We start from the raw sequence: 19634 nt of genomic DNA, 5'->3' as shown, positions 1-19634 counted from the left end.
ACTTGTTGCATGGTTATTGAATTCAAATGTTTTTTTCTTACAGATATTGCGTAATTATAAAATATTAATAATTTCTGTGCTGATTAAATAAATAAAATCATACGCAATGAAATCAAAACGTGACAAGCAGGTAAGATAGAGGAAGATTTTTATACGATACTCCAAAGAATGCCTTAAATATTATTATTATTATACGATTGAGACGCGATATTCCCACGAAAAATTAGAAGTTTTTGGCGAATATATTTCTGATGTGTTAATTGATAAAATGATTATTAATCAAATTAATGATTGTATATAGAGAATAATATATACCTTTTTCCATGTTACACCCTGCATTAGCCCGAGACGCCAATATCAGCCAGAGGGCCGAAGGCACGAGAGCTGATATTGGTCGATGGCATGTATTATTAAATTTGTTATATACTTCGTAATTTCATATCAAAAACATGCCTTAAACCAATGAAGATATAATAACACATGAATAATGTCAGACGATGTTTTGTGACATATGGATCATTGCCTTAAATTTCTCCCTAATTCTGAAGTGAAAAAAATCAGAAGAGTTCCGAGAAGGGTTTGTTACGGATAGCTTTTAGCTCAGGTGAGCTAAAAAGACTTTGCAAAATGAAATGAAACTCACCTTCAATATTTAAGTGACACAAGTTACATAGTGTTTGTTCTCTAGGTGTTTGTGTAGAAAAAAAATGAAAATAAATTACAGAACTTTAGAGTACAGTCTAGAATGTATTTGGTTGAACATAATATCAGTACTTGTATTTTCTTGCTAAAAAAATCTTTTTGAATCAAAGATACCGCTAATATGTTACAGGTAGTGAAACTTGTCTACAATTTATTATTATTATACAATTTATCATTATTGAATGAAAAATACATACTCTTTCATAATATTGTAAACTGTTTCAGGGACTAACATCTATAAGGAGATGATTCCTCTGAATTTCACACAAATATTTCTAAAAAAATTTCTATGTATTGAAGTACCGGTATTCTTTCTGAAAATTTTTCTATCAAATGTATTGAAGTATTCTTTCTAAAAATATTTCTATCAAATGTATTGAAGTATTCTTCACATACCAACTTTGTTTTAAAAAGGCTGTTACCACAGAGCCTCCTTAAGCTCGCTTCAACCAATGACAATTACACAAATCTGTTGGATGTTTCAGTGTAAAATAATATTTATTTCCACCAAAAACTCACAGAAAAACTAACTGATAAAGATTTAACAAAATGCCAGTGCTCTTTGGGAATATACAACATTTCTCCTGCCTTGAGAATGCATTCTGAGTAGGAAGCATTCCTAAACAATGGAAACCTTTCAAAGTCGGGATTTTCAATGTCCACCTGACTTGTATTTTTCAGTAGCATGGTTTCATGGGGATACACATGTTTTGTGAAATCTGTAGAGTAAAGGCGAATATACTTCTCCCCAAATACTTGTGTTAGAAAGTTTTCTTTTGGGTCCTGGTGTAATGGGGACACAGTTCCTTGGGGACCAAACCAAGCATTAATGTCAACCTCATCCTCTGACCCCAAGCAACAATAATCTGGTATAATGATATCCTCTCTCATCTCTGGTATCTGATCAAATAGCTGGTGCTGTGCCAGATATCCGGTTGAAGTGCACCCAGAAGAATTGTTAATGAACTTTTCAATGAATTCACTTACTGTCATCAGACTCTGGGTCCAGTTCTCTTCTGTGTACTTGGAACCTATTTCTACTGGAACTAAGCGATGTCCAGCCAAGGACCGGATCCTATCTAGACTCCAGGATTTGGATCCATTGACTGCTGGCCAGTGATCCATCAATCCAGTCAAAATCACAGCTGTATGATTATCCAAATACTGATGTTTAAAAGTTTCCAGAGAAGGACGATAGCACCTTTTGATCGCCTTATCACTGTTGATAATAATTTTTTCACTTCCAACTGCAGAGGGAAAAGCTTTTTTAATCTTTGCATCTATATGTTTGTCCTCGTCTATTAACTTTCTTTTGTTGACTGTCACCGACTTTACAGAGTTCTTATAGATATCACTAAATGCATGCATCAACCGGTCAAGAACATTATCAAAGACAGGTGCCCCCATCAAAATCCCTGTATCAATTGTCTTTGTTATATCTCTGTACAAATCCTCATCCATGTCAGATTTGGTCTCAGTAATATATTTGCAGATGCTCAAAACAGCTGACCCTAATGTATACATATATCTCCAGTTAACATCCACATCTTTCCAGTATCCAGTGTTTAATTTCTCCCAAGTATAATCTAACACAGGTTTACACAGCTCCTTGGCAGAAACAAAATCTCCAATATAAAATGCTGTGCAACAGTCATTAAACATTTCCAGCAGTACATCATCTAAAAACTGCCTGTTCTTTATCCCTTTCAGTAAACCTTCCTTGCAGTTTGGGAGTATGCATAACAATGTTTTTGAATTTGTGCTCTTAAAAATAAAAAGTAAAATAATGTCAATTTTTCTTTTCAATGAATTGCTACAGAATTAATAAACCGATAACACTTGAGAGAGAGAGAGAGAGAGAGAGAGAGAGAGAGAGAGAGAGAGAGAGAGAGAGAGAGAGAGAATTTACCTACCATGCTAATGTGTTCAAAACGGAGTCAAGTCGAAAATGAAAGTAGACCGTTATACAATAGCATAAAGCTACATGTAAATGTATTGATTAATCAGCAGAAATTCATTTTCAGCACTCAGTTTAAAATGCAAATGCACTCTATTCGATCAGATTACCTGCACGGAGAGTATATATATAATTTGCTTTTTGTGCCTTTATAAAATCGGGTTCATTATCCAAGAAAAATAATTATAAAAGCGGGAAAATTCATAATGGTGCAAGTTCTAGTATCATTGTAAGTAAAAGTCTATATTTACATCTTCCAGTGTTTTTGTTATAACACTAGTTCATTGCGATTCGATTTTGTAATGTGTAGTTCAATGCATTTCATCAATAACATTTCAATATCAATCGTATAGTTGCTGAAGATAAAAAACAATGGGGAATCATTCTTTAAATATTTACTATATGAGGCCATGAGGTGATCAAATACGGTGATCTGACATTTAATCTTTCATTAAGTCCTTCGTGCTTTATTGGATATCATCACATGGACCGTAATTGATAGCCTCATAATACTCGAAGACTTAAATATATTAACTGATTAAGTATGATAGATGTGTATTCACATGTATAGGCTCAGTATTGCCACGGAGATTTATAATGGGGAAAGTTGACATTTTTTCTCTATTCAGAGTCACTCGGAATAATACGAAGAATTTTTCAACGTTATCAACTGGGTCTGTTAAAATCCCAGTAGACACCTCATTTTTTAGCCATGATTGAAACCTGATAAGCAAGAGGGTCATTTCGAAGGAGGAATCTTGGAAATTTTTCATACTTTTATTGAACATTGTTTGGATCCTAAGGAATATGCAAATATCGAGTAATTAAGCAATATGTGAATAGATGATATCTTGGGACAGAGTAGTGGGTTAACCTTTTGCTCAGTCAGTAGAGCATTGGTTTTTAAACTGAAGGTCCTGAGTTCAAGTTTAGTTGTGGTCATTCCTCCTCTTCTCTTATATTCTTCCCCTTTTCTTTGAGGTTTCTAACCCAGTATCTCCTTAGAAATCTCACTCGAGACTCTTTATTCCACTCCACATGGGTTATTTTGTTAAGCGCCAATGCAATAGGACTAGTGCTAGTCATTGTCGGAAACCATGCATGATTCACATCGAGGAAGCTTGTGTACTCAAAACCATGGTTTGCGATGATGGTGCTAGTAGAAGCATGGCATTACTGAGTCTATATACACATCATTCTATTATCTAAGTAATAATCATTCTTTAAATATTATGAGGTGATCAATTAAGGTTGGGCATGATCAAATCTATCATAAAGCTGTTTGGGCTTTATCGGATTTGATCACTCCTGACCGGATTTGATCACCTCATAATACTCAAAGAATGATTCCTTAAAGCTGAACACCGCTCGTAAATAAGCACTGTCCTCTATATTTCTCTTTAATCACTGCTGTCCCTACAACCCTTATATAAGGGACAGACCTCTAAACAGTTCAAAGTACTTCGCTGTAGAGGTCTCACCTATGTGGACGTACATTTTGCCTCGCCGTGTTACCCGGTCGCGATGAAATTATCAAATTTTCCGCACTTTTTGAAGCCAGGAGAATACTAACATCAAATAAATTGGTCAATGCATTATTTACGAACAGAAAATGAACATAAGATAAGAAAAAAATTCATAAAATCTAAAGACCACGAAAGGAATACTACATGTCGGCCACGAGGTTCAGGTGTGCAATCGGGTGTAACGAAATCGAAGGGTTTATATACCAGGTATCTGTGTGACGATGCCTATTCACGAGCGGTGTTCAGCTTTAAATACATAGCAATTTGATATATTTTTGGCACTAGCTGTGTATTGTGCCACTGCAGCTTTGTTTAACACAGTCTAACTCGCTATGGATGATCAAAGTAAAATTGTATGTATTTTGAAATAAACTTTTTTCCAAGACCAGACAGCCCAAACCAGTGCCCAGAGTGGGCAATAGTTGATCTTCAAGGAAGTTTAGAAACCAGACAACCTGTTCCTCTTGGAGGGAAGTTTGTAGGAGACCTTCATTTTACGAAACAGGTACAAACCAACTGTGAAATTTGGAACGTTACCGTTGCCAATTATTGTTGAACTGTTGAATAATTAATTATAATAAACTTGAGTTTCAAAACAGTACTACTGAATTGAAAATTTAATTTAATTTATAGTGATATACAATTTTTTATTCATGAATAACATTTCTGTATTGTTCTTTATTGCATTATAAAGTTATTTTGTTTTTATGTTTTATGTTCTAAAAGTGGAATATGACTTTGGTTGCCAAAAACATTATTTCAATTCTAGTAGCTGCGGACCTGTAGCTCATTGGTCTGAAATAAGTTTGGATTGCTGACCAGTGAGCTTCAGATCTGCAGCTAGATTTCCGGTGTCAGTTTGTTGTGGTGTGAGAATCTGTCAATAGTTTGGCAAAATTTTGTAAATAACTAAAATTAGTCATTATTTTCTGTAAAAAAAAATTGCTTTATGATATGGTTTTAATTTTTGGTCTTAACAAAAGAAGCAACTTAAGTAAGCTAAGTATAAAAAAAGAGGCTCTTTTGTTGTTATTTTTAATAGACTTTGTGTGCTTCTGTGGTTTTGAATCTTATTCCCATATTGAAAATGACAAGTAATGAAGTTATTAAAATCTCGAAGATTGCACTCAAATACTGTTCCTGTTTCCTTTCTTGGTTTTATATAGATTCTCATTGTGCTGGCATATTTTTCATTCATCTTTTGTTATATTTTTTTCAGTTTGTTTACCGTACATAATTATATAGCTATAATGGTACCAAATGTGACCATTTTTTATTTTCTGATAATAACTTGTAATGTTGTTTCTGCTTTGTAGAATGTTCCCATACTCATCATTGGGCATCATATTCTGTATGGTAAAATTGTGGATATGGAAAAGCCCTTTGCTGTTATTGTGAAAGACGAATCTTCTGAAACTGCCACAGACAGGGACACTGATAAAAATACAAGTGTGAACTATGTTGTGAAGGCACTCATCAAGAAAAAGTTACTCTTCAAACAGAGACCCAAACCAATAATTGCTAATATACCCAAAAAACTGTGATAGATTCTCATATTTTTTTTTTATTTTTCATATTCAATTATAGACATTTATGTATGAATGTACAATTCTGAATCAATAAAAGTGCAATCATGACTGCATTTTTCACCACACTTGATCAGGATGCAACTTTGCTGTTAGTCTACGAGCTATTAAAATGTACACAAAACAACAGAACATTTAGTTTGTTCCAACACAACACATTTTGTTGAATTTTGCTAACAGTCAACCCATTGTTAAAATTAGTTTAATGCTGAAGGTGTTGATTTTGTTCACAAAAACTTGTCCACTAACTGCATTATTCTATCCTGTTCTTTTTCTCTGGCCTCTGGGTCTTTGGCATCACCAATATTACCGGCATACTCTGAAACAAAATAAACATTTCATACAACTTGAAACTTTATGAAGTCAAACAGGATGGTTTTTAGTTATAAATACATGCCGTATAACAGTTATTTTCTGTCGCATAAAATTTTTGCAGTTAAGACCCTAGAAGGTATCAAATTATACTCTGCGTTTCCAATTTCTGCTATTAGAACTCAAAAATTGAATTTTAACATTTAACGTATTATCCCAATACATTGTATCGAACGTATTAATTGATAATTGAAATAGTAATTGTCGCATGGTCAATGTTTAACAATGTTCTGTTGTTTAAAAATTCGCACAAATATTTACAAATGGTGATTAATTTGAATCTTTTTTTTTTACTTCTTTTGACTCGTAATCAAATTATACATTTATGTTTTGACTGACTTGAACCTTCGATATCAATTATTTGACTTGACCGATCATATTGAGGATACTTAATCGGTACAATTCTTATATGATTGTTTATCCTAGAAGAATAGGGATATTATTACTAAGATTGTTGCTGTTTTGAATTAGATTCATGAAAATGAATTTCATACATGCTCTTGGAATACATTATCTGCACATGCAGATCAATATGTATAACCTGAGAAATAAATCATGTCGGATGATTTTGTTACTTTTGAGTGTGTATTTTTGGAGATACATATACATGTACTAAAATATAAGTTCTTTATAATAATTAAATGTGAATTTAATGAGTATTTCCACACAAATGACATTGAACTGAAATGATATCACAAGTTCATCACAGGTAATTACCGAATACAGACTACTTAGTAGCATACTGACCATTTGAGAATACAACCGGTTGATTTTGTGAATAATTTAAGAATATTTTGTGATTTTTATTTCTGCACATTTTTCAAACCAGCAAAATACTGCAGAAAATAAACAACTGCAGAAAATACTCATTATACTGTATATATTAAGTTTTGAAGTATGGTGAATACATGTATGTTGCTTAATCATATTTTGTATGGATGTTCAGTCTTGTTCTCAAGCACATGTGGGTCCTTTTAAATGTCTATTATAAAAAGGGTTCAACTTACCCCTCATGATACTCCTAATGGATTTGACGGATCCTCCCCTCATATTTAAAATCTGCATTATTCTTTGTTTTATCTACAATAACAAGATGCAACTGTTAGCTATTTTTCCTTCCAAGCTGGGTCACATTGCATTAGCATAGTGAAAAATGTAACGGACCAATGTTAACCTTAAACAATGAATTCAAGTTCAGACTGTCGTCCTCATCTTGTATTATACACGTACATGAGTTTGACAGAAGTTTAAAGATAATAGAAATAGATTAAAGACTAAAACAATATTTACATGTATAAAGAATCTAATTTGGCTCATTACCGATTTCAAATTTTAAAAAAATTTTTGGAAGTCTAGTTTAGACTACTGTATACAGGGTTATTTTCGCCCTGTGTGTAATTTTCGCCCTTTTACCCTTGCAAGCTTTTTCGCCCCATCTTGAATTCGCCCAGATGCAGTTGTGTTAACAGAAATATTATTTGCAACATAGAATTTGCAGTTTTAAATTCGCCCTCTGACAACGAGGGCGAAAGGGGCAAAAATAAAACGGGGGCGAATATTTCCCTGTATACAGTATGCATGTAATGCTGCAGTTGAAATGACAGTAATAGGTGCTCCTCTTCTTTGTATATATACATGTATTAGTACTGTGTTCCATGCATAATTGGGTTCACAGTTACCCAGTCAGAACACTAGTACATTGTATTTAGTTTTAGATTAACAGGATTAAAGATATCAAAATAATAGGCAATGGGGAATTTCTAAAATGGAATTTAGCCCAAGATGTTTTAGGGTGGGAGACATCTCTATTAGTGACGTACTGTAGAGGCCCCTGTGGCACTAATCTCCAGCATCACGTAGTCGACCAGCTGGAGGGTGAACAGTCCAGCGTCCAGTCGCCGGATGTAGAACTCGTCTTCCAGGTCCTCATCCATGTCTTCTCCCCTCCTCTTCAGGCGCTGTTTCTCTTGTTCTATTTCCGTGTCTATAAGTCTCACCTTGTCCAGGTATTTGAAATGCAACTCTAATAACCGTTCAACCTAAAAAAAATTATTCAAAAGAACCAAAAATGAACTAAACAACAGAAACTCAACGAGCATTTGACAAGATAAATATCATATGCTTTGCTATTTATTTTTATGAATGAAGAGAAATCTCAGTTGCTTTCATGGGAAAATAATTTTTTTGACCTAAAAAACATAACCTCTCCTTGTCACAGGTCTTCAATCATTTATATATTTTCTACACGTACCTTCAATAAACACACTTACCTTTAAACCCATGATAATGAGTATCAACTAACTTGCAAACAGTCCTAGTTTTACTTCAATTACCCACCTTTTCATGATCGTTTTCTGTGAATTTACTGATGAGTCTCTGTCGTTGTGTGGCTTGACAATTCCTCAACAAGGAGGCAATGATATTGGTGATATGTTCTGAAATATAAAAAACACTAAAACTCTTTCAAAATTCCAAAAGGAAGAAAGCAATTACATATAGAATCTAATAATTTTGATCATTACATGCTTCCATAACTGATATGTGATACATTTATTCACAATTACAGTAAATCAGTTTCAAATGCAGAAATTTTTAATAATTTGACCAATTTCTTATTTTCTCTTATCTTCTAGTTTTAAAGGGAGAGCAAAAAAGAATTTCAATAGATCAACAGTTTTTAAGTGCTCTTTCACAGATAAGAGTTCAATCCACAATGAGATTCAATGTTTAATTAATGGTATTTCTTTGTCACATTTTATGCATGTACCTTCTAGTTCTGCAGGTGATGGACCTGCTCTTCCTTTAGTTGGTGTTTTCATGAACAAAGGAAATATGGTTCTGAGCCCAAGAATATCAACAAATTTCTGACTGTTGTCTGACCCTTCCTGACCAGTCATGGCATGGTTCAACACTTTTATTGCACTGTTTCTGGACATCTTCTTTTCCCTAAAGTTTAAAATAAAAATATTGTCATTTTCATCTAATAGACACCTGAATTTGGAAACATCAATTCAACGATAACTGGAAGAAAGGTTATTTTTCGATTCCACAGTACAATTCAATGAATATGTCCAATTTTAAAAGATTTTTTCTCACCTTAACATGAGATTCATCAGCTGTAGCCCCTCCCCTCGAAGGAACTTGCTGCGATTTTCTGAGCGCATTAAGCATGAACACAAAGAGTTGAAGAGATTCTCCATCATCTCAATTTCTTCCTTGGTGTTGGGGTCATGTCTTTTGTATGCCTACAAAATGTATTCATTTAATATCATATACATTACCGGTAAATAACAAACTGAATTCAGCTGGGTGGTGTCTGTATGCTTGTTTAAAGTTTTATATAGGTGTACAGATAATGATGTAGATCAATATTGATGTTATTACAAACACTGATGTAAATTAGATTTTTACCGCTAACTGTTGTAATAAAACATCAATTCCATCTAAATCTCCAAGAAGCAGTCTGTTATCTGATTTAAAAACAAAAACAACATTATAAAATAGATTAACAGCAAGCAATGCATTTTGTAATGCCAAGTTAACTTGATAAGATTTTTATGTTTAATCTTACTTAAACAAAAACATAGGTAATCACAGATTACAAAGCTCACTGAGACGAGGCATCACCTTTATGAGGCATCACCTTTATGAGACCACCTTTATCATATTATATGAAAATCATACTTTATGATCTTGGATATTCATGGATACTGTTTTGACACAATATCGTATATCATCTGTTAAAAATTGTATGATAATCATAATTATGTTCATTTCATATGGTATTGTAAGATACAATGTTTATCAATACAATAATATAAATTACAAATCCTGCATCCTATCATACTTTCAATATATATCATATTAATAATACAATAAAATACCGTAATAAATAATGATGAGATATGATAGTGTAACACATGATATGACATTGTATAGTGTTTTACATTATTGAATTTGATCACATAACACAATATCATAATACATAATATTTGATACAATATAGTATTATATGACACAATATCATATCAAATAAAACATCACAATATTGTATATCATGATATCATATTGTATAATATAGTATGATTTTGTATTGTATGATACTGTATCATATTAGATACAATATTATATCATATCATTTACAATGTCATGTGATATAGTAAAATATTATATAATACAATATCATTTTATACAAAATGTATCATATGAGACAATAAAATATATAACATTATCATATTATACAATTTCATGTGATATAATAAACGAATATCAAATTACACAATATCGATTGATACCATATCATATAGTACAATATCATATCATATGATACAATATTGTATATTGCAATATCATATGTAACAATATCATGTGATAAAATAATATACTAATGATACAATATTAGGGATGGGACGATCTACCAATGCACTGGTGCATCACAGTATTTATTTTGACGATATTTGGATCGATACATTTACCATTAATACAACGATACCTAAGCATCCTTTTTTTTTATTTTCCAAAAATATAATAGCTATTTTTAGTCCGGGCGCCTAATTTGAAAGTACAAAAATGGCCGTAAACCTAGTAAAGTTGTCGTAAAACTGTTAGAAAGCTAAATCTGGAGTGTGGAAAACTTTTGGATTACTTTTTTTTGAAAAAGTAGTGTATCCGAGACTAAAGTAATTTGTAAATTGTGCAACGCTCATTTTAAATATAATAAAATAACTGTGGACATAAGGTAATACATTGACAGATTGAATAAATCTTAAACCCTTTTCATGTTTTCATTTCGTTGCAATGTATTATGATATGTATCGTATTGCATCTCATGTATCGTAATATGTACCGAATCAGCCAAGTACAGTATCGTCCCAGCCCTATCCTATAAAATATATATTATACACCATTGTATCATAATATACAATACAATACATAACAATATCATGAAACAATATCACATCATATCATAAAATATAAAAAAAAAATTGATACAATATCATATCGTATCATATAACTTTTTACAATACAACATATGATATAATATTGTATCATATTAAACAATAGTGTATCATATCATACAATACTATATCATAGGAATCATGTTAAATCTTTTAACAACAAACACATCTATCAAGCAGGTTTGAGTGAGGTAGATTTTTTTAGCATCCTTGATAATGGAGATCAGGCTCTGCATCTGAAGCTACCTCTACGATTCATTTATATTATAGTTATATCAACTATGCAAGCTATTATCTATAAAAAATTGTGACCTGTTCCAAAAATACTAAACCTCTCCAGCATCCGAAATCTATGGCTCAGATTCATCATTGGTGCATCAGTATCATAAGACGCATCATCCATGCAAGTTTAGTGAAGTTAGGACCAGTAATAACTAAGATATACCGGTAATCATCAGAGAGCAACCGCTTCTAAAACTTTAACCAGCTCTAAAAACCTTAATCTTCCCCAGCATCCAAAACTTATCACTCAGATTCAGCATTCAAGACTGTTAGGTGCATAAGTATCATAAGATCCACCATTCATGCAAGTTTGGTGAAGTTAGGACCAGTAATAATTAAGATATAATCATCAGAGGACACCTGCTCCAAAAACTTTAACCAGCTCCAAAAACCTTCACCTCCTCCAGCATCCGAAACCTATGGCTCAGATTCAGCATTCATGCCTGTCAGGTGCATCATAACTCATCAGTATCATAAGACGCACCATCAATGCAAGTTTGGTGAAGTTAGGACCAGTAATAACTAAGATAAAGTAACCCTCTGCCATAAGCTCCCCTGACTTCGTCTCGGTGAGCTAAAAACTAAGTCCAACAGGTGATTTTTTTTTCAATAAATTATCAAAAATTAAATTCAAGTAATATGCACACCTATGGTATATGAGGGTTGTTAGAATATTCGCAGACAAAGTGATTTATGGAAAAATTACTGTTTACTTTGTAGGATGACGTATGTCTTATTAAATGCGTCAATTGAAAATAAGTATGCAAAAAATCAAATGATTTGATAAGTTGTTCAAAATATACAGCGATTTTCAGCATGTATGATTTAGATTTACGGAGCGCCATTTCATATTTCCACAACATCATGTAATGTCAAACAACTGCACTGCACACCTGTCACGCATTTTCAAAGTAAACACCTTCTAGTTCCACGCACTTTTTAACCCATTCATAAAATGCACCTTAACACCGTTATTTGTCAAGATTTTGTATAATGTCTTTTGAGTCATATCATAGATCATTTAGGTCCGAAAATCTTAAAACTTTCAGGCGCGAGTCGTCCATATTTGGAATAATATTGTCAGAAATTCTAATTAAATTGAAACTTTCCAAAAATGACCTGATGGTTATTTTAATGTTATATGAAATATCGTATATTTTTATTAGTTTAAACAGTACATTTTATTAATAGGTAGAAATGCATACAAAATATGAAAATATCAAAAGCTGACATGCTCCGTGAAGCATACCTTATCATAATAAATAAGCTGTACATTTTTTATAGTGCATCTTAAAAAAAACAAATCTTTACATATTTATAAGAAATTACGTCAAGTTTAATACAAAAAAGTTTCGCTGGTATCATGCAAATAATCCGCTCACAATTGAACTTGTTTGCAAACTTTTCTAACAACCCTTGTATGTACAATTGATCTGCAAAACAACAGCTTCCTATCTTGAAAACTTTACAAGAAATTATCCATACTAGGGTTACCCTATATGCAATATTATGCGAAAAAAATACCCGTTTGGCAGCCACACACCAGTCATTATCACCATTTCAATAACCGGATTTTTCCTATCGAAAACCCAGTTAAAAATGGCCATGACCATCTAGCCTTGTTAATAATTTTTTCTCTTACCATCACTGTTCTGTAATAATATGGCTAAAATTTCACTGGCATACAGTTTATTGGCATCAAATGGCATTTTTGCCTGTAAATAAAGAGAAGGCAATCAAATAATCAACATCCTTCAGAAATGACTGGGTTCGACATCTGATGTTTATAATGAGTAGGTTTGCACACACCTATACCTCACTGTGGTAAAACAGTCTTTATGTCACCGTATCAGTTTGCTTACTGTTTACATTGTAGGAGGTCTCAATAGGACAACTATGATCTTTTTGTATAAATTCACATTTCCATAATCATAATCCTAAAATCTATTTGATATCTTCCTCTACCCACTATTGTTTAAAGAATATATCACATGTTTTTAAATTTTTTCAATTTTGAAATTAAAATAATTCTATGCTCATTAAAAATGAATTACATTGTCTTTTATGAAGTATCAGATTGTGATCTGTGTGGTTTCCTTTCTATTTAGAGTATTTGTGGGGTTTTTTCAATGCAACTTAAAGCCAATCAGAGTAATTCTGATAACCATCAAACCATGATATGACATACCATCGTCCACTCCATAATAATATTTACCACTATGTGTCCCATCATACCATGATTGCAATACACATTTCAGTTACAGTCAATATGGTATCAAGGGGCATTTGCATGCATGTGGAAATAGATATAACCTACTGATACTGAAAATACATGAAGTACTGATATTACATCAAGTATTACCTTTATTCTTCTCAGTAACCACTGCAGTAACCCCTGCTGAGCTGCATCTGATGACATTTCAGGGCGATACTCCAGTAAATTCTCAATTATTGCTTAAAGAATAAAAAAAAAAATTGTTGTCCAAAATCTAAACAACAGAATTATGCAATCAAGAACAGATATGCTTCTGGGTTTGCATTATTATAGAAATTGTAAAAGTTGTGTAAATAGCATAATTGTTTACTTATGTATATGTATGCCTACAAAGAAACTTGTGATTAGCACAAAATTTTACATCATACGAGCTTCATTCCCCAAGTGTTAAGAAAGATAACTTAGTGGTAAATGCATGTTTTTCCTTTACCTTACGAAACTGTCATGTTAAAAGACTCTTGCCTGTTCTAAAAGATACGCCGAATTGTGTTTTTATTTCAAATCTAGAATGTTTACTAGTTTTCTTTGAGGATTGGAAGGAATTCATTTTCACCGAAGCAAACAGACTGATGGTGAACCATTAATAATTGGTGGTCAGATTTTTTGTGGGCTGTCCAAGTTAACACAGTAAGTTCTATGTTGAGACACTCATCTTGGCTATCCACTCTTTTCATGGGGGAGAGTACAGGACCCAATACCCTTGGTCCGATAGAAATTATCATCTGCGCATGGACAGCATGTCAATATTCTCATGATCCTTCACAATTAAAGCAAATTTTAAAATATTACCTAAAGTGTTGTGGACACCATCTGCCTCCTCCTTATTGTTTTCATCGAGCCTTTCCATATTCTGAACCAGTATTGCTACAATCTGTCCATCAACCTGCAAAAGGAGGAAAAACAGTCAATAATCAAATTATGTTAACTTGTAGTAAATACGTACTACCTTCCTTCATGGAACACACTATTTTAACCCAAATAATTCATTATGCAGGCTTAAAGTGAAATTGGGTTAACAAGACCAGGCTATATGAGGTACCAATAAAATGACCCCCCCCCCCTTTTTTTGCTTTACAATTAGATAAATGAAGGATAATTGGCTTCTTCTTATCATTTAGTTGTATCTGGTTTGATCTTACTTTGTTGATTTAGATTTTATTCTCACCATAACATCTGTAAATGCTGTAGCTGCCTCATCATTTTCATTCAATGTGTCCACATCTGTCATTTCTTGTATCAAATCCACAACTGCTATTGAGATATGTATACTTGTAACTAAGGAAAATTAATTTTAAGAACTGTTTCTCTTCTTTCCATCCTTATCTCCCCCTCCCTTTTCCCCGAAAACCACCACCACCACCTACAAAACAAGTTGAGAGAGGATAAAAATAAGGAAACTGCATAAGACAAAACAAAATACTGGTACCCACAATGGGAAATGACAAGCAAAAATGGGTTTTAAAAATCATCTTTACAACTAAGGTTTTGTTACATGCTCCTTATTAAAATATTTCTTAGAGGTTTGAAAAGGATATCTGTGTTTTCATGGGAGAGGAGTTGAAGTAAGGATTGCACAGTGTTCAGGTCCACCAGAATATGATACAGCTCAGGAACAGTGGCTATCATGTGCATTTCCTGTATGATTTCATTTAATTCGATTTCTGATTCCATAAACCTGTAAAGAGACAGCCAGAGCACTTCAAAAGACCCGAAATATTATTTCTGTCATAATACATATGAAGAATTTTGAATTTTTTCTTATTTTAAACACAAAATTTGTATATATCCGATGTACACACTTCTCAGGGAGATCTGGGTATTTAATTCTCTGCTCTTGGTTTTTGTAGACTTTTTTTTCAAAATTTAAGAGCATCTTTTTGAGACTGGTTTCATCCAGAGTTTCTGCCTATGTAACAATACAGAAAATCGCATAAAAATGGCATGCAAGATAAATATATATAAAATGTCATAGATTAGCATGCATTTACACTTTTACTGTTTTAAGTAAACATTATTATGATAACAAATAAATTTACAATGCAATAAAATGTTATCATAAGGAAGACAACTTTTCATATTGGGGCTGGTTGTCTTTTTCCATAAACATTCATCAATTCATTCAACAATGACAATTTTGAGTTATAAATGAATAAAAGAAAATCAAATAAATCCTCTATGCATGTTGTATATCAGAAGGGTGCAGTTTTTCAGTATATTATATAAAGTGAAGCATACACTGGTCTCTGTTTCTACCAGCTGAAGAATCTTCTCTCTCTCTTCCTCACTGATCTTGGAGTCCTCAGAAAATGATACTTGGCCTCTCCTTCTTTTATCAGTGACTTGATCTGAAGCATCATCATCATGGAATCTCTTTTTGCCTTTTCCTGTGGGCTGTGGTTTTTCTGGCTAAAATCAAACATCATCATTATGTACAATGCAATTTATTCTTACCTCATCAGGCACTACAGCACATCTCTGTTAATTTTAATCTAAGTTTAGACTATAAGTGGAACTGAATCCAGGTTTCTGGACGGTCATACATCACTCTCAACCTTAATATCTCATTAGACAAAATATGATCAAAAGTGCATTATACATTGGAACAAATTTTTAACCCATTTTCAGAGCATATTTCTTGATACCAAATAGGTATGTCTTCTAATATCTCATGTTATGAGAGATGTGTGTATAAACACTTATTCTGTCAAAATCTCTGTTTCTTGATTTAATTTTCACATATTAGAATATTTACCCAGTGTCTCTTGCACCAAAAAAGGTTCTTGCCAGTTCTTTGCCATTACATAATCAGCCCCTATTGGCACGTTATGTGGTCACTGTATGTTTAACAATTTGTTGGGATCAAAGCATGCTTATCTCATGTTGGACTTAACACTTTAAGGCCTAATGAAGTGCAGACAGATTTGGCGATCATGTTGATCTGATCGAAAACTTTCATTATTTACTTAGTGTCCCATTATGCAGTGACTTTTCCAAAATCTTTACGGGAAATTTGGGTTGACAGCTGTACATTTCCATAAAAACAAGAGATGTTTGTGAAACACTTATGCCCCCTCCCTTGGAACATCCACAAAGAAAATGAACATTAACTGTGAATATTTGGAATTTGTCTAAGTCCAAGGGGCATAACTCTGTCGAAAATTGCTCTTTCATACCCAAAATTAAACTTGACCTAGATATCATTTAAATATGTATACCAAATTTCATTTCAATATGTTCATCCTCTGCAAAGAAAATGAGCGGAAACTGCAAATAACTGGAATTTTTCAACGTCCAAGGGCCATAGCTCTGTTGAAAATTGCTCGATTGTACCCAATATCGAACTTGACCTAGATATTATCATGATAAACCTGTATACCAAATCTTCGAAGGGGGGCATAATAAATTTACTGCATACAAAAACTTACGCATGGTTAATATTAGATAGAATGTTCTATCGTTAAAATGACAAATGTCCAACGGACCCGGTTTAACAATAGAATTCGTCCCATATACTCGCTTCGTAGCAATTAAAAAAATGATATTGCACTGTATCTTTTCATATGATTGGTTTCAAATACCTACAATGTTGCTTTTTTATAATCCCTTTTTACCACATTAACTGTTTTTGCCACGAAATCGCTGCCACTTTTATCATCACGTTTGAAAATTCGCTGTTTATGGGTGTCATGTTAAGGATACAATCCGAGACATTCCGAGTGCGATTTCTGACAAAATGGCAGGCAAATTCAAACGCGTATTTCAACAAAATGCCTTGGTACAACTCATTCAATGGATATTTTGTGGACTAAACTACATATGCATGTTCAAAAAGGTTTGTAATGTATAAAATGTGTTTTTCCCCTGCAGATTATTTTTAACAGACTTAAAATAGCTGATCTGCTTCGCGGCTGCTACATTGCAAGTATATGGGATGAATTCTTGCTGTGACCTGAGCGTAGCCTGGTCACGGTAAGATTATTCTTTCTAGGTTAATATTACATACTTAAACTGAACAGGAATATTATCTATACATATTTTCACACAAAAAAAACATTCCTGAGAGATTTTACTACAAATTCACCACTTGATTTGCCCCAAACATTTCCTAAACACCTAACCGACCTCGAAAACAAAGTATTTTAATTCACTCAGTTCATCATTATTATCAGTAAGCAAACCACCACAGTTCTTTTTACCTGATTACCAGGTTTGCAAGAGTGTTTAAAAGATATTTAGAGGCAAGTAAGGTTATGCATGCAAAGTAAAATGTCTCAGGAACTTTTTTGGTACAGTATTAAAATTTTCACACAATATAGGCCTATATTTCTAAATTAGAATAGGTTCAAAACCGTGCGCAACATTTTGTTAGCAAAAGATATACATTTTTGTATTGATGGAACTGTAGTTCTACGGTCAGTCAACTAAAATTCCGGTAGAACTTCAGTTCTGCAGCTATTGTTATATATGAGTGGTGATGCCTCATTGAGAAAATTCGAGTGAATATTTCAAGTTTTCACATCTTGATGAATATGATCAACCAAACTTCAAACCATCGACCTTCCATGTAATTAACATCTAGAAATAGAGTATATGCATAACATTCTTGCTATGATATTTCAAAAATCCCAAATAATTTACACATAAGCGTGTTACCTGAAAAGAAAGTAGCTCCCCGACGTCCATTTTGAATTATTCTTTTGATTAATCCATCGCATCTGAAGAAAACTTTAGAGAGGTATCGATAATTACTTACACGTGACGTCAATTGACCAATCCAAAAATATAAATGGCGACGTCTATAGAGTCGGTCAATTTGTAGAAAATTAACGTTTATTTCTCAACTTTCACTTATAATAAAGCAAAATAAAGATAAGACACGAATCTTGAACAAAGAAAGATTAGATATCCACGATCCTTTTCCCTTTCCATCGAATTCTAGGTAAGAAAATTAGGGTGAATAATGTTTACGTTGTATAGCACATTGTTTTAGAATTTTTAGATTATCAATGAATAGGGCCGTATATATTACATGAGAATATACGTCCCTGATATAATTTGAGCAATAACAATGATTAAGTTTCATATTTGTTTGTGATCTTGTTGGATTCCAAACATCCGTATGTAAATCATTGACAGATATTCCGTATACATGATGTTGATAGTTCACGTTACCTACATGGTTTGTAGTTGACCTAAAATGGTTTATACGTGGTCAATAAATTCCATATGGAGGTCCGCTCTCGCCCCATTTGGAATTTACTGACCATGTTTAAACCTTATTAGATCAACTACAAACCATGTAAAGATAATATTCTTAACTGTCTGCCTTTGTGTACAAATAGATATGATCAGAAATTAAACCCCATTTCATTTGTAACCAGTAACAAGGCACTGTTTTGCAGGTGACAAAAGTAACATATATATGACAAAACTTTTTATTTTCAAGTCAAGTCCAGATGCATCATCCATGCAAGTTTGGTGAAGATCTTAGATACAGGACCTGCAACTAAAACTTTAACCAGGTCCGTTAATATGGATAAATGGCAAATAATGAATAATATCAATAAAAACTTAGGTTTTATAAGTTTTAATTTGGGTAAAAAACATGACATCTTTCTTCTCTAAGAATGATGTCATAATGCTCAAAGGGAGTAATATTTTGTGCTGACTATGTATGGAATATCCTTGTGACTGCCGATAGCCAATAATTTTTTTAGAATTTAGCAGGAGGTAGGATATACATGTAAAATATGTTTATATTTTGAATAGTAATTTTAAATATGATTGTATAGGACAGATTTACAGAGCGACTGTTTACTGAAAGCTAGATTCCAAATTTGTGATACAGTTATATTCTATTTCTGCAGCTGATTTATTTCTGTTTACGAATTAAACCAAGATATTTAGGCGAGATTCAGTATGGTTCATCATCGGAAACCCACTGCCAGTCAAGCACACATGTATGCTTACTTACAC

The 19634-nt window shown here is 32.9% G+C and overlaps 4 protein-coding genes across 5 annotated transcripts in view; 2 read left to right on the top strand and 2 right to left on the bottom strand.

Annotated features, from left to right (window-relative positions):
- Nucleotides 1–838: 838 nt before the first annotated feature.
- LOC105345284 (lysine-specific demethylase 8) lies at nucleotides 839–2806 on the bottom strand. The gene is made up of 2 exons (XM_011453384.4): nucleotides 2616–2806; nucleotides 839–2466 (listed from the first exon to the last, which is right to left on the bottom strand). Exons 1-2 carry the CDS (start codon nucleotides 2616–2618, stop codon nucleotides 1201–1203), a joined length of 1269 nt encoding a protein of 422 aa, XP_011451686.3. The 5' UTR covers nucleotides 2619–2806; the 3' UTR covers nucleotides 839–1200.
- On the top strand, nucleotides 2787–5972 carry LOC105345287 (chromosome transmission fidelity protein 8 homolog). Its single transcript, XM_011453389.4, has 3 exons — nucleotides 2787–2888; nucleotides 4570–4690; nucleotides 5502–5972. Exons 1-3 carry the CDS (start codon nucleotides 2866–2868, stop codon nucleotides 5727–5729), a joined length of 372 nt encoding a protein of 123 aa, XP_011451691.2. The 5' UTR covers nucleotides 2787–2865; the 3' UTR covers nucleotides 5730–5972.
- Nucleotides 5938–18474, bottom strand: LOC105345286 (beta-catenin-like protein 1). Its single transcript, XM_011453388.4, has 15 exons — nucleotides 18312–18474; nucleotides 15894–16064; nucleotides 15458–15564; nucleotides 15194–15333; nucleotides 14824–14921; nucleotides 14448–14541; nucleotides 13746–13837; nucleotides 13026–13098; nucleotides 9555–9613; nucleotides 9240–9388; nucleotides 8911–9089; nucleotides 8481–8578; nucleotides 7964–8182; nucleotides 7151–7223; nucleotides 5938–6090 (listed from the first exon to the last, which is right to left on the bottom strand). Exons 1-15 carry the CDS (start codon nucleotides 18339–18341, stop codon nucleotides 5999–6001), a joined length of 1674 nt encoding a protein of 557 aa, XP_011451690.3. The 5' UTR covers nucleotides 18342–18474; the 3' UTR covers nucleotides 5938–5998.
- The window catches only part of LOC105345285 (zinc finger CCCH domain-containing protein 18), a 16545-nt gene continuing 15365 nt past the window's right edge, over nucleotides 18455–19634 (top strand). Inside the window, exons 1-2 of one of the 2 annotated variants that reach the window (XM_011453387.4) lie at nucleotides 18457–18597; nucleotides 19105–19180. The gene's annotated coding sequence lies outside the window, so the exon portion shown is untranslated. Of the gene's footprint in view, nucleotides 18598–19104; nucleotides 19181–19634 lie in introns of both variants that reach the window. The other variant, XM_011453385.4, reaches the window with a different exon arrangement.

The sequence above is a fragment of the Magallana gigas genome, chromosome 3, assembly GCF_963853765.1.
Source record: "Magallana gigas chromosome 3, xbMagGiga1.1, whole genome shotgun sequence".
Classification (NCBI taxonomy): Eukaryota; Metazoa; Mollusca; class Bivalvia; order Ostreida; family Ostreidae; genus Magallana; species Magallana gigas.
This window is presented reverse-complemented; position numbering and strand designations above follow the sequence as displayed.

Excerpts from the sequence above, each read along its gene's own strand:
- LOC105345287 (XM_011453389.4), top strand. The coding sequence starts at position 2,866 with ATGGTGCAAGTTCTAGTATCATT. Across the intron at positions 2,889-4,569 it reads GTGCAAGTTCTAGTATCATT|ACCAGACAGCCCAAACCAGT; the intron begins GTAAGTAAAAGT and ends CTTTTTTCCAAG. Across the intron at positions 4,691-5,501 it reads ACCTTCATTTTACGAAACAG|AATGTTCCCATACTCATCAT; the intron begins GTACAAACCAAC and ends TCTGCTTTGTAG.
- LOC105345286 (XM_011453388.4), bottom strand. The coding sequence starts at position 18,341 with ATGGACGTCGGGGAGCTACTTTCTTTTCAG. Across the intron at positions 9,389-9,554 it reads TTTTATTACAACAGTTAGCG|GCATACAAAAGACATGACCC; the intron begins GTAAAAATCTAA and ends TACATTTTGTAG. Across the intron at positions 7,224-7,963 it reads GTGCCACAGGGGCCTCTACA|ATAAAACAAAGAATAATGCA; the intron begins GTACGTCACTAA and ends TTGTTATTGTAG.